Raw genomic sequence first — 14144 nt, 5'->3', positions numbered from 1 at the left:
TAGGTAGGTTGTTTGTTTTTATTTGGTTGTGGCCAAATTCACATTTTCCGAGAGTTGCAAAAAATGCACAAGCAGAGTATCGTATTTGCAACGTGCTCCGATTGCATGGAGGCCGTTTTGAAACTGCCGAGGTCGTTCTGCACACAATGCCGGCTATAAGAGCGACATCTGCAACCACTTGGACGTTGGAGTTGGTCCGAAAGAGAGTACGTATCGTGTTTCAATCGAAACTTTCGGTGGTAGCTCACATTAAACCACATTGGGTGCATTATCTACATAAATAGCTTATCGCTTAGCTTTAGAATATGCATATCTTTAAATGCCCCAGGAGATGAGGCAGGATAGTCAGCTTGATCCAATTCCCAGAGGGTGTGTAAGTATAAACTCCACCACAACTGAAGTTAAAACCCCAAAAAGCACCCACACATCGTTCTTTCACAAATCTATTCCTCATTATATTTATTGAACAGTAATGGCCATTCCTCAAGCATTATACTGTTACACACCATACACTTGACGTTACCTTTAATTATCCATCTAAAGTAAAAACTTTATAAACCTGAAAGCAAGTGATAGATTTTTCTGACTGTTCTATTCCTCGGGGTTTCAACCCTTAGCCCCAGAACCTTGACGAACAATGGGTGGGTCCGCATTAATAGATCCACAACCTCTGTTGTGCCCAGATGTCAGTTAAACCCAACGATGCACCCTCATTATTCACACATTCTATATAACAATACACACGTTCTGAATCAATGGAATCAAATGCATTGAAGTTTGATTTGATCGAGAGTTTACATTGAATATATCTTATTTAATTTGATCGAGCACCGGCTCACAATGTGATCTCGCTTCGGTGCTCATGTGCACAGCTTTGCTTCCCCCCCCCCACACTTTATTTATTCCAGCCATAATGCATATCACCACCTCCAATGATTCACTGATTTGGTTTTTGACCTGGCCATTTAATGCTGCTCCTGCTATCACAATTATGGATGGAGGCTTTGAACCATAAGTGACAGGTCAGGGCAGTGTGTCTCGACATATCTCCTGCACTCGACAACTGGGCAAGCAAGGCCGAATGGCAGGCTATCAGCCAATGGCCTCCAAAGCCCTTTCCACACCTGTTCGGCATATTTCTTCCATGCATGCAAGTAATGTGTGGCTGTCAAAGGCATTGTCTCATCTGATCTGCCCATGGAGGCTGCTGTTCCCAAAGGCAGGGTTTTGAATTAAATGCTGTTTTTATCCGAACACTTAAAAAAAAAAAGGGGGGGGACGCGGGGGGGGATGTTGTCATCAGCTCCACCCGTCCGTCTGTCATGCTATCTTTTAAACTTAAACGGTTTGGCAGAAATTCACCAAACTTGAGTTATGATCACTACATGCCATGAGGGTGTGAAAGTGGTAACAATTTTGGCTCCACCACCTTGGGTGAGGTTGGAAGGTCAAAAATGCAATTACGGACACAGTTTAAAACGTCTTTTTCAATCAAACTTGGTATATGCAATAAACATTGGGGGATGCATGACATATGTAATTTTTTTATTTTTTGGATTTGACCCCCCCTCCAGTTAATTTCCCCAGGAGTCAAATTGGTCACAGGGGTCAAAACAGAAGATTAAAAAAAAACATTTGATATTGACTCATTCCTGGTGGAACTTTTTGTCATCTTTCAACTTTGCTTTGGGTCGGAAGCGTGGGGATTTATGATGGTGTGCTATCAATTTCGCTCTTTTTAAATAGTCAAGGCTCGTAGTGGAGCGATAACATAGAACGAAACAGGACATAACACGTACCAGAACAACAAAACGGGAACTGTTCCTCGTACGTGTGCACGTAAACTTACCAATCCACTACCTTGGCGAACCTCTATTTTACAAACAACTCAATCCTGTGCTGCACAGTTCCGCACCCATGTAAATTGTCCGAACCTTACATGATCACAGGAACAGCAGGCAGTCTCACTCCAAGACGGAATCGATGTTCATGTTTTAGAATCAAGTTGGTACATGTTTTGTCTTCCCAAACTCAAGAAAATTCCTTTAACCAAAGCTCAACAAGGTATAAGCTGCAGGTCCAAATAATTACTCCAAACTAGTAGTCAATTATTTTACACTTTATAAAACAATTGTACATTTGGTCTATTTCCTGATATGTCCTAATACAAGTTTGAAATCAACATATATGATGGATGATGCATAGAGCTAATCAATTGGTTTCAGGTAGATTTTCCAATACAGATGAAAACCTTTTTTTCTTAATTTGCAGCAACAGACAATTTCATAGGGAGAACATGCAGTATTGCAAAATAAGACTATCGATAATCAAAAATTGCAACATCGATTCCAGACCACTTATGTCGTCAGAGGAACTACACCAGTGCACTGAAATTTTCCATTCACCTGAACAAAGCAAAGGGTTTAACTGCAAACCACAGCAATCTTGGGTGTGTGTGTGTGTGTGTGATGTTTCAGCCCTTAATACAGTGGAACTTTGTGTTTTAAAAATATTATTATTATTACATACATTGTAGGTGATTATTTTTGTATTGGTGAACCTGAGACTTATGTGATGTACAATACCAGGTATTGTACGATTGATTGTTCATTACCTGCTTCCTTGAGTACACTTAGCTTCCCAAACAAAATCAAACTAGTTAGCCCATCATATCCACCTCTGAACAATTCAACTGGACCAAGACAAAAGGGTACTTTGCCAATAATCCAGGGTTTAGAGTAAGAAGAGGAGGAGAGGAGATTGGGACCATACTCTGTGCAGAGTGTTGGTGCTGCCAAAGCAGTCTCCTTAGCTATTGGGTACAATCCCGGACAGGTCGCCACTCCAACACAGGATACCAGCATGCTGGCACTCATTTTGCCAACCTCGGAACGATGACAGGCCGAGTTAACCCCACCTGGTATTAATTCAACAGCCGAGGAGGGATTTGAACTCAGGACCCTAGGATCCAAAGCCCACCACCCTAACCATTAAGCCAACACCAGGCATAGAGTAAGAGGGTTGTGCCTATATACCTTTAGATCATGGGACCTACATCCTAAAATGTTTTTGATGTAACATACTCTATTTACAGAGAGTTGCTGACAGAGCAGTTTCTTTGCAAGGGTCAAACAGGGTGATTTGCCATTGCCTTCCTTGATGCTGTATGGTCTATCCTTGCATCAAGTAAGGAAGCAGCACGTACTTTTTGAGTCCCCCGGACTCTGTATAGAATTGATTGATGAATTTTGTGTGGACAGTGGCGTGAAAGCAGGGGGGGCCGAAAAACACCTCAATGGACAGGTTATGAGCTGAAGTTGTGCACCTTGACACTGGTTTTTTGACAGACATGAAGATGGAGGAAAAACGGTATTTTTAATCGCGCTAATATATTATATTGCGAGACGCCAACCATGATGACGCTGCTAAACATCTACTCGCCTAGCGGCAGCACCTACCGCTGTGTATCTATTCATGGCGCCACCTGGTGGTCCTAGGGGACTCGTATGTTCAAAAGAACATACCCTTATATTTAAAAGTATTTTGTATGACTTGGCCAGGGTTTGAACCACTGACCTCCCAGATTCTGAAAAGACATTTTAACCATTACAGCACTGAGTCTGGTACATTCTAATATAGTGAAGGACAAACTTTAAAATATTTTTTTCAGAAGATGGAAGTGGTACGGTCTTGTTTTTCATGCATGAAGCACTCCAAGGGGGGTCATGAGGTCATCTCTTGGCCATGTATCCAAGTTTGAGGAACCACCGAGTATATCTATTTGATGCTTGGCTTATGTTCTATCAACAGGTGCAAACAAAATCAAACTCACCTGAACATCACAGATTATGCACTGAAATTATCTGAATCTGTATCTGTACTTTTAATGCAGAAATGCTGAGGTGAGAGACCATGCAACTGAAGTAAAAATGGCATCCGGCCTGTCTCAGAGCCTGGCCATCAAGGCGAGGTTCATGGTCTCATGCAGAGCTGAGGATAGAGCCTCAAAGAAACCTTCCCCGTTGGTCTCCGGGTTAGAATCCCAGGTCGAAACATTGATGAAGATCCTGGTAAAAGGGACAGAATGCAAACAAATATAATTACGTGTTTTATAATGAGATTTAAAACAAACCCTCCATCACTGGGGACCCGCTGGTCAAATATTGGATGATTAAACTTGTTGATGTTTTGTTATGCTTTCAAATAAGTGTTTAGCCATATTTATGTGGATTCAATGGAAATCAAATCTTATACTCTCAGATCTGCACCAAAAATGAATAAGTATTATTATCATTATTATTCAACAAGTTACTTGTATTATTTCTTGAGCACATTGTATTGTACAGTACTCCCATCCTTTTAGACAGTCAGCAGCTGCATCACTCTGTTGATCTAGAAATGATAAGACGAGTCTGATAAATGGAACCCGTCCTTCAATTATGGAAAAATCTCACGGTGTCACCATCACTTTGGAAAAATCGTCAAAGGAACCCACCTCTATTTCCATGGTCATCCACTGAAAGAGGTTCAGTCTCTTGAACTTCTATGCCTTTCCATCAGCCATGACCCTTCCTGGACCGACCATACATCAAATCTGGATTCAAAAGAGTGGGCATCCTTCGTCGATCCAAGTCTTTCCTGGCAAGATCAGAACAGTCTACGTGCCCTTTATCCGGAGCTCAATGGAGTACTGCTGTCCGCTAGGGGTTGGCATCTTCTATGCCTCTCCATCAGCCATGACCCTTCCTAGACCGACCATACATCAAATCTGGATTCAAAAGACTGGGCATCCTTCGTCGATCCAAGTCTTTCCTGGCAAGATCAGAACAGTCTACGTGCCCTTTATCCGGAGCTCAATGGAGTACTGCTGTCCGCTAGGGGTTGGCATCTTCTATGCCTCTCCATCAGCCATGACCCTTCCTGGACCGACCATACATCAAATCTGGATTCAAAAGATTGGGCATCCTTCATCGATCCAATTCTTTCCTGGCAAGATCAGAACAGTCTACATGCCCTTTATCCGGAGCTCAATGGAGTACTGCTGTCCGCTAGGGGTTGGCATCTTCTATGCCTCTCCATCAGCCATGACCCTTCCTGGACCGACCATACATCAAATCTGGATTCAAAAGATTGGGCATCCTTCATCGATCCAATTTTTTCCTGGCAAGATCAGAACAGTCTACATGCCCTTTATCCGGAGCTCAATGGAGTACTGCTGTCCGCTAGGGGTTGGCATCCCGTCACAACTCTTTTCTTGATTCTGTGGAAAATCAAGCGCTCAAAATTATTGGAGTCTCCCATGCTGAGGCCAAAGTGCAAGGTCTATTGCTCTCACATTGCAGGCAGGTTGATAATCTCTATTTTGTACTGTCCATTCTCCAACATTGCTCCATCTGCTCTGCTTTGTCCTCAACCCTCCCTATCTATGCCAAGATACAGGCATTATTCCAGTAACTCCTTCTGGATAAACTCTCCAAAAGCAGGTTGACTGCACCCCTCGACTCTTATTCCTCACTTCTCCAATCTTTGGAACCACTTTCCAGATGCTGTTCTGTCTCATTCTGCCCTTCAGGGCCTCGAGTAAACAGTGCACCACCATCTCTTTTCTGTCCCATGATCTTTATTACCCCCCCCCCCTCCCAATTAACCTTTTCTAACTCGACCCTCTTACTTGCTAGTTTTAGTGTTTCCTCCCTTCCTCCCTTTCCTCTTTTACTGTTGATTCGTTTATTTGATTATTGTTCCACTGTCAGTTCTACCTTGATTTTCAACGAGCTTCTCTCCTGTAAATAAATATATAAAATCTCTGTTCTAACGAACATGCAAAATAAATGATTGGGTACCCGATGAGCCAGTGATAACTCATTGGATCCCTAATCGTCGTTAATGAGAACATTTACTTTCAGAATTATGTGTGTGTGTGGCGTCTGTGTACTTCTGTGAATTAATGCTGTAGAAGCATCCGTAGCCATTGTGGACCATGGGTGCAACAACTCCTCCCATCGTGGTGGTGTATCCACCCAGGCTGGTGGATAGCACGAAGTTACCACCGCCACCACTGCAGACAGCACAGGGAGAATTCTTACTAACCACTTGTGATTTGTGGTCGTGTGAAAGGGTGTTCCTTTGGTGGTGTTGGTGATGCTTGCAACATCCAAAGTTAGAGCTGAGAATGTTTTCATTTAAAACAAACAAACAAAAAAACAATTGAAGCAGCAAGAGGCCATTGGTCCAATTTACCCATGCCGTATTTTTTAAATTTCTACATAATGCTTCTTCTTCATACCTTATGCAACTTTCACCTAATTTTTTTTTAATGCAAAGCAGTTTTATGAGTCATTTGGGACAAAGTTGGATAGAATATTCCATCTAACTCCAAGGCTGTGATTGGAGATGGCTGATGGCTAAAAGGCAGTGTGTATGTGCGCGTGCGTGCGTGCATCTCCTCCATCATAACTCCAAAACTATAAAACCAAGCAGCCTGAAACTTTGCATGCAAACTAAAAACTCCAAGGAAGTGGAAGAGTGAAAATTGGGATAATTAACGGCCTTGTATAATTATGTCCTTCATCAGGCGATCTTCGGCCACCTTGCTCTCTGGGTCTTAAGGCGCTTCCTGGGTAACCTTGCTGGGGTCAGAAGCCACCATGTTTTTTTGGCCTGCTCAACCTTACCTTGGACTTGGAACAGGCCGCAACGATTCCTTTATGATAAAGGTTGTTTTTTTTTCACTTTCCTCACTCATTATCGAATGCCTGTTCACTCCAGCTATGAATTGTTGTGTACATCACTTTTGTAAGTACTATAGTTTTCAAATTAGGAGCTTGGAGCGATTTCATGCATTATACGAGATGATTTTCCACGAACGACTCTCACGGACTAGTTAAAGTATATCATTGAAATATTGTTTTGGTTTTGAGGATCGGACATCATCCGGACTAAATGTCAAAATCTGTTGTGAAATCTGATAATTTAAAGAAATAACGAGTCTTCTAACTCAGCCGATACACCTATTTACTTTAAACAAGCAAGGCTATGTTCCCTCCTCCATACATACACAAGAAGATGTGAAATTTCCAAAGCATTAAACTTATCGATTTCTACTGTTTGGAGAATTATATTGAGTGAACAAAAAAATTTAGGAACATAACAAAGTTAACCAGCGTCATTGAGTGATATGGTTTAATGCACTCACTGGAAGACCTCGTGCCCTTTCACCCAGAGGAACTGCTTATTCATAGCGTCTGCCAGATCTGTCTATTTTCACAGGTTTCACGAGGTGCTCAACAGGGAGTCAAAGCAAATCTGGTAAAAAAAACGGACATTTAAAAGAAAAGTTATAACGTTTGCGTGGACCCCGAATCGATGGACCACGTGACACGTGCGCAGACAAATTTTTTTTGAATTTTATGCGGTTCGAGGCCTGCCTGCAGGCAAAATAGTGGATTTTCTGCAATGTTTATTTCACGGGCAATTGAACTCTGCGATGTCTCCAGGGTGGTTCTGCATTAAGCTACAACTCTTTTGTAGATAAATTCATTTTATTTCATTAACTGCTGCGTGCGCGGTAAAGACGGGCTTTAAAGTTAAAGGGATCCTTCATGGTATGCAACGACAGCCTGGCCAATTGTTCCTCATCAACCATTTAATTGGAATGCTTGCATGAGTGCTTAAACCACTTGCTGAGCACCCGTTGTTGATAGCGGTACCGCGACATGTCAGTCGGAGCGAGAGTGGTCCATGCTCCGTCACCCTGAGCGAGAGTGCTGAGTGGTCCGTGCTCTGTCGCCCTGAGTGGTCCGTGCTTCGTCGCCCTGAACGAGTTGGTGTGAAATAACACCCGATTTTCCAAGCCATTTACCGTATTAACGTGTTTTCTAAATTACTGAGCCAAATTTTTTTCCACCCGTGAGCCAAACTTTAGTGTTCCCATCAGCGATGTGACGGGTGGTATTTGCTCGTAATAATCATTGAAAGTTGAAAAAGTACTAGCAAGTTACCCATGCCAAGACGGGATTCTAAATGAGGTATGATGGATGGAAAAGGCAAAAATGCAAATGCAGCTGGCAAGTCTTTTGGATAAGTTTTTGGTTTGATAAGTTGGATAAGTCTTTGTAAAGTCTTCCCATGCATGTATGTTGTGTTGTATAGAACAAAAGTTGTACAAAACCTCAAGGAGACATGCTTTCTCAAAGGTTACTCATTTTAAGTGATTCTATTTGGAGAATTTGTGGCCTTTGCAATATCAGACAGGTGTCAGTTTTGAAGATCTTGAGTTGAAATATGTTGAGTAATTAATTTATTTAAACTTTCGCCTGTACATGATACAAAAAAAAAGCAAAGATGAAAAGTAAAACAAGTCAAATACCTTTTGGAAAAAGAAGGATCTCTGTAGAGTTCAGGAGTCGGAAGACCTTCTTCATTGGCCGTAAGCAACAGACCCAACAGGTGCCGATCACAGCCTGCAGTAAAGAACCAGCAAACACACGCCAAATGCATCAAGTGTTTGCCGCAAGATTAAACCATCGCTTCAACAAACTTCTGAAACACAATGGCTTTGTCTGAAGGTGTCGAGCATACAACCACAGCAAGTCAATTACATCCCACAAAGTCAGAGCGGTGCAAACATTGACCTCTGTTCATCTGACATTCCCTCATGCTTTGGTTATGCTTCTCAATTGCTTGCCACATCAACTCCCTCTTGTGCTGGACCTGTCGAACACGAGAACACCGATATGAGTCGCGTGTCATTTTCAAACCAAGTCAACGGCATGCCTTAATGGAACCTTGCAATGATTATTATCAATGAGGACATATACACTGTTTTGTCACATTATAACCATTTTATTTGTCACTGTTTATTGAGAGAAATCCCTTTTTGAAATGAAAAACACAAATGGACCATGCTACTCTGTAACTGCTTTCATCATCAGATAACTATTATGGTGACGATTACACACAAGACGACGAAACAAAGAAAGAAAATCAATCTTGCAAGCCGTCAATACATTGCCAACAAATTAAAGGTTTTTGTAACCCTATCCCCTCGGCGAATTTCCCGTGACCCCCCCCCCCCCATAAGGAAATTGCTGGGGAGTGAATGGGCTCTGCCTTTGGAGGTCATGGGTATACACTTGGTCAACCCCAGACACTGAGAAACCTAAAATTATTGATAAAGCTTCAATGAAAATGTGTGAAAGAACAAATTATTTGGTGGTGACATCTGTCCAAAGCAATAAAAACACTTTAAACTTGGTGAGGCCGTCGCATTCCCAACCACGCTGTTGGCCACCATGTTGTAGGCACAGTATGGGCTGACAGGAAGGCCCAGAGGAATGCTCGCTTGTCTCTAAGCTGTCTGGCCTGGGTTTGAATCCCGACCCAGCTTCAAACTGTCATCCTGGTGTTTCATTGGCAGGGTGATCTATCAATACAAGTGCTGTGCCATCTGCCGGCATTAGTTGGTGTTAAGGTTCCCATGGTATCCGTGAAGAGTAGGCGAGCTATCACTGGCACCCTGAACAAATTACAAATTCCTGCCCCAACCACTTTGTCGAGCAGCAGGGCTGGCCAACCGGTTTGTGAAAGACTTTTTATATACATGGTTGAGGCTCGTGGAAGAGCTAGCACACAGAACAGACCAGGACACAATATAACAAAGAGAACAGCAAGATAAAAAGGGAAACGCCATGAGCAGGGCGGAGGGAGAAGGTCGATGAAAAGAGACAAACAAGGGATGCAGGTAACTATGAGGATTAGGCGAGAATGCAAGGAGTGGACAAGATGGACACATAAGCAAAACCTTAAATTGGGCCAAAATCTTCTCCCAGCCAACCCCACAAAAACGTGGGAAAAATTGTGGCCGATAAAATAAGTTGTTGTATGCACAGTATGGTTTGCTTACTGTTGGCATTGTTCCTATATATTAGAATAGAAAAAAGAACATGTAATGAGCTGCACAATTGAATTGCACCAAAAGGCAGAGAAAAACCACATCAAGTTGGTTCGTGATTCCAAGGGGGGTGGGGGGGGTAGGAAAGGGAGTGGGGTTGATATACTTGTTGCCAGTGAGAGCAGAATAACCAATATCTCTCATATGAAAAAACAATAGCTGATGTGTTTCCCTCAAAAATGGTTGAGAATAGTGTAGGTGCTTACGACTGCCATGGGGTTCCTCATTGCCCTGCACCAAGCCACCACTTCAGGGGTGCACGATCGCATGGTTTCGGTGCGCCCATGGAAGTAGCGCCTTGTCGACGCCGTTTCATAGCAGCAGCCTGGCCTGATAAAACACATTCATCATGAGGTTCCCCGTATCACGTGGAAGCTATGGCCAATTATGAAATTCCCAAAAGGCATAACAGTTTGGGAGTTTTCCACTGCTCTCACTTTCCATGTTGGGAGAAGTAAGCGAGCTGCACTGCCAGCTGTACAAATGTATCTGGATGGATTCTGCACTTCTTGATGAGCTCTTTGCCAAAGCCCATGAAGGGGCGTGAGATCAAATTCAAGTCGTTCCCCTGCACACCACAAGTCATGGGGAAAAAGATCACCTTGAGGTCCTCCCAGGATGGATCACCACCAAAGGGATTGAAGGAGCCCATCATGTATGATGACTATATTTTGGTGCTGCCCTCATGCAAGCATAAAGCTGGTTAAATGGTCATTGGCATAGTTATTGTTTTGTCAATTAAACTATCCTTTTAAAAATTGAACAAACCGATATTCAAGAAAGGATAGGAAAAGTCAAATAAATAAGGCCGAGCTTCAGAAAAGAGAAGTCTCTGTGAGGACCCATAATCAAAACTGAAGATGCTACCAACTAGCATGGGCACCCAGTCGGCAAGCCAAGGATCAGGTCTTCACATGAGCTTTGTTCAGGACCTGAACCTTGCCTTCTGGGCAGTATAACTACATGGATGGTACCTTCAGTTTGGAATAAAAGACAAGCCACAAGTGCAATAACGTTTATTAACCAAATCCACCTTCTGCTTGTAGTTTTCCTTTGCACAATCCACAGCAGCCAGAACCTTCTCATCCACCACAAAGCTGAGCTCTTCTGGAAGGGTCAACTTCCTTTCCGGCAAAATGCCCTGGAGACAACATGTGCAGTCAACATGAACATCGGGTACCATGGAGTACAGTCATACTCACCCACGTTTCCTGATGCACAACAAAAGGGTTGGATTACTTGGTCTGATCACTTCCTGTCCCAGGTTATAATTCCATCAATTTGTCCTTTTCTTGCCCTTCATGAGACATAATTGCTCCACAAGATATACATTACATACTGCAGCAAAGAAAACTCATTTTGAAAACCCACAAGCAAACAACAACCCACAAACAACGGTTTACCCCGACATTGTGAATTTCTTCTTCCGTACGGCTGTGGAAAGCATGATTTGCAAGGGGGCGCAGTTGTTTGTGCCACTGATGCAGTGCCCCTTGTAAGTTAGAGCAGAAATTTATAATTTGTTCCAGGGTGCCGGCATAGCTCGCTTTCTCTTTGCAAAAGGACACTGTGGGATCTTCAACGTCCATTAATTAAATCCGGCAGACGGGACGTCCAGTTTCTCGTCCGTCCGAGGGACGGTGCACACATTGATGTCTCTCATTGCCTGCGGAACACCAGGATGACAGCTTATAGCTGGGTCGAGATTCAAACCTCGGTTGGACAGCTCAGAGGTGAGTGTGCGCACCTTCAAGCTCTCCCGCCATCCCAGTCTGAATTACAGTTTTCATTGTTAACGAGCAAAATGTGAACTAGATGTAAGGTCTGACAGTCAAATGAGAAATCTTCCCTCTTCTTCTAAATCCAGATATGCCAATAGAATTGAAGAAACAAGTTGATAATTTTAACTATTAAAAAAAAAAATAGTCATATAATTGAAGGAAAGCAATAATAATGTATTCCAATTTACCATTCATAAGAAACTGCCATTCAACAATTGCGTGTTTCTGTCCGTCCGATCATAATGACATCAGTGGAGGAGGGTGAGGAATCAAACTTCTTGCAGCAAAGTTCCCACAATATCCGAAATTAGTCCAGTTTAACTCAACTACCAAGCCTAGTTTAACTCACCTGCCAAATGCCATTGCTTTTCCTTATCTCCTGGTCAATGAAGTAAATGCAGAGAACCAAAACCATGGCATCGTAAGGTGCATGCTGCGGGCATCACAGGATGTGTAAAGTGAAGGCCGTGGGAATATGCTGAGCATTACATCGACTATTGTCTCATGACTGCCCGGACAACTTACATCACAGCATGCACCGAAGAGGCCATTTTGAAAGGCCATGAGGTTGAATGACTTATCTCCCCATCTGCATCGCAGGTCTCCAATCAAGCTAAGTGACTGTAACTGAAAGACAAGAGTCATAAATGTAATGGTAATTGCTTAGAACCAAAAATAATAAAAAAATAAAAGTACCGCATCGCAAAAGAGTCAATGGTCGGCCTCGTCGTCGAAGATGACGTGAAAACAACTGGCGCACGAATTTGTTATAATGTAGGAGCTTCTGCCTGCCAAGCAACCACACAATGAGGTAGCAAGTTATGCAAGTTGGCATCAATGAGGATCCAAGAAGACCGGAGCACTAGTTACTCGCACCGGAAGAACCACCATTAACTCGGAGAGCGATCTGCAAATGAACTTGGAACCCGGGCAAGGTAAAGAAGCTCCTTTTAAATAAACAGGCACTTGGAGGATGGCAACTTCCTAAGGTTTCACGCCACCTGGAAATTTAACTTGGGTCCTCACGTTTGAGAGGTGAATTTGCATCGGGAATCAAAAGCAAGACAAAAGCTCACTCAATTGGATCCCAGTCCCAGTCTGGGACTTGTGTTGCGGATTGCACACACCACTTGCACGAGATCTTCATACACCCTCCTGGAAGTCTAAGGTAACATAGGTCTGCATAATACCGTGAGATCCAATGCACCGATTGCATCATTGCCGGGCAGTGTCGTGGTACGGTAACCATAATCATTATCATCTAGTAATGAGTGGTCATGCCTGGCTGCAATCATCAACGGATGCCTCTGGGGAAGCATCATCAAGACCGACCACTATGAGGCTGCTTTCGATGATGTGCAGGGAGGTGGCATTTTGAGGAGAAAGGGTCAGCAAGTGGTCTCGAACCTGGTGGCAATGGAGGAGAATGGCACAAGGAATAACAACAAAAATGAATCAGGAAGAGGGAAGGACAGGGAAAGGGCTGCAACAACGTCGTGGCAAACTGGCCACTCAAAATGCCACAGGTGTAAGTCGTTGAACCAACAGGTTGTACAACAAAGTATTTCATGGTGAGCTCGACATGCTTTGGGAGAAGCTAGACCGGTGAGTAAGAAATGGGCTAGCTAATTAACTGGAGAGGGTGTGGCTACATTGGTGATGACTGAAATGTTGTCTAAATGTGGCAGTTTATATGTTCGCTGTTCTCAATTTTGTTTGACCTCACATTTAAGTGGGTCATCATGCGGTCAACGGTCTAAAAACAGTTTTTCCAGCCATTAATTGAATATCAACTATGGGATTTGAGTCCAAACTGGTGAATATTGTGTTTTTGGGACCACATTGAAGAGGAATCAAAGAAGACCAGCGGCAGGTGAGCTGGAAAAAATATTGAGACCCATTTCTTTACACCTGTAACCAAGCATTTTTGGCTCATTGTTTGCAGCACTCTTTCTTCGTGTTCAAACCAAGATTTAAATGTGCGGTGAAACTGGCTACATTACCTGCTCAAGTGCAGTCGTACCTGTGCCCAGCGGGTTCTCTCATCGCTTGTCAGAGCGGAAATGGTGGGCCCATCAGCCTCATCCTGGCACTTGTCTTTTATATTCTGCAACTGCCTAATCATCACACATCAACAAAGATTAACATCGTTGAGATCCCCAAGATAAAAGCAGAAGCAAGAGACCCGACGCTCTCCCATCGCAGACAGGTAAGTGGCCCCTGTGCTTTTTAACCACCTCTATTCCGGTCTTGCTCCTTCTGCTCTATCAACACTCCGACAATCCCAATTTCCTCCAGGACACACACGTTCTTAAAATAACCCCCAAAATCCAGGCTGTCTGCTCACCTCCACTCCTTTTTTCACATTTTCTCCCACCAATGGAACTGCACTCCCAAGGTGGTGTAAATCC

At 43.2% G+C, this 14144-nt stretch overlaps 1 protein-coding gene and 1 long non-coding RNA gene across 6 annotated transcripts in view; one reads left to right on the top strand and one right to left on the bottom strand.

Moving 5' to 3' along the window:
* Positions 1-885: 885 nt before the first annotated feature.
* CROT (carnitine O-octanoyltransferase) overlaps positions 886-14144 on the bottom strand; it is a 37937-nt gene continuing 24678 nt past the window's right edge. For 4 of the 5 annotated variants that reach the window (XM_085878399.1, XM_085878397.1, XM_085878401.1 and 1 more), the window contains 11 exons: positions 13757-13850; positions 13015-13140; positions 12259-12360; positions 12083-12166; positions 10986-11093; positions 10390-10520; positions 10159-10282; positions 8634-8712; positions 8369-8462; positions 5936-6058; positions 886-4067 (listed from right to left, as the gene is read on the bottom strand). In XM_085878399.1, coding sequence (XP_085734525.1) covers positions 3947-4067; positions 5936-6058; positions 8369-8462; positions 8634-8712; positions 10159-10282; positions 10390-10520; positions 10986-11093; positions 12083-12166; positions 12259-12360; positions 13015-13140; positions 13757-13850 — 1186 coding nt within the window. In that variant the 3' untranslated portion in view covers positions 886-3946. The remainder of the gene's footprint in view (positions 4068-5935; positions 6059-8368; positions 8463-8633; positions 8713-10158; positions 10283-10389; positions 10521-10985; positions 11094-12082; positions 12167-12258; positions 12361-13014; positions 13141-13756; positions 13851-14144) is intronic. The other variant, XM_085878398.1, reaches the window with a different exon arrangement.
* LOC147028214 (uncharacterized) overlaps positions 6054-14144 on the top strand; it is a 32014-nt gene continuing 23923 nt past the window's right edge. Inside the window, exon 1 of the long non-coding RNA XR_015057470.1 lies at positions 6054-6716. This is a non-coding gene — a long non-coding RNA (uncharacterized LOC147028214). The remainder of the gene's footprint in view (positions 6717-14144) is intronic.

This window comes from Eptatretus burgeri, chromosome 4, assembly GCF_056783735.1.
Source record: "Eptatretus burgeri isolate ZD-2024b chromosome 4, Ebu_testis_v1, whole genome shotgun sequence".
Lineage (NCBI taxonomy): Eukaryota > Metazoa > Chordata > Myxini > Myxiniformes > Myxinidae > Eptatretus > Eptatretus burgeri.
Note: the sequence above shows the minus strand (reverse complement) of the source record. Positions and strands in the feature narration are given on the sequence as shown.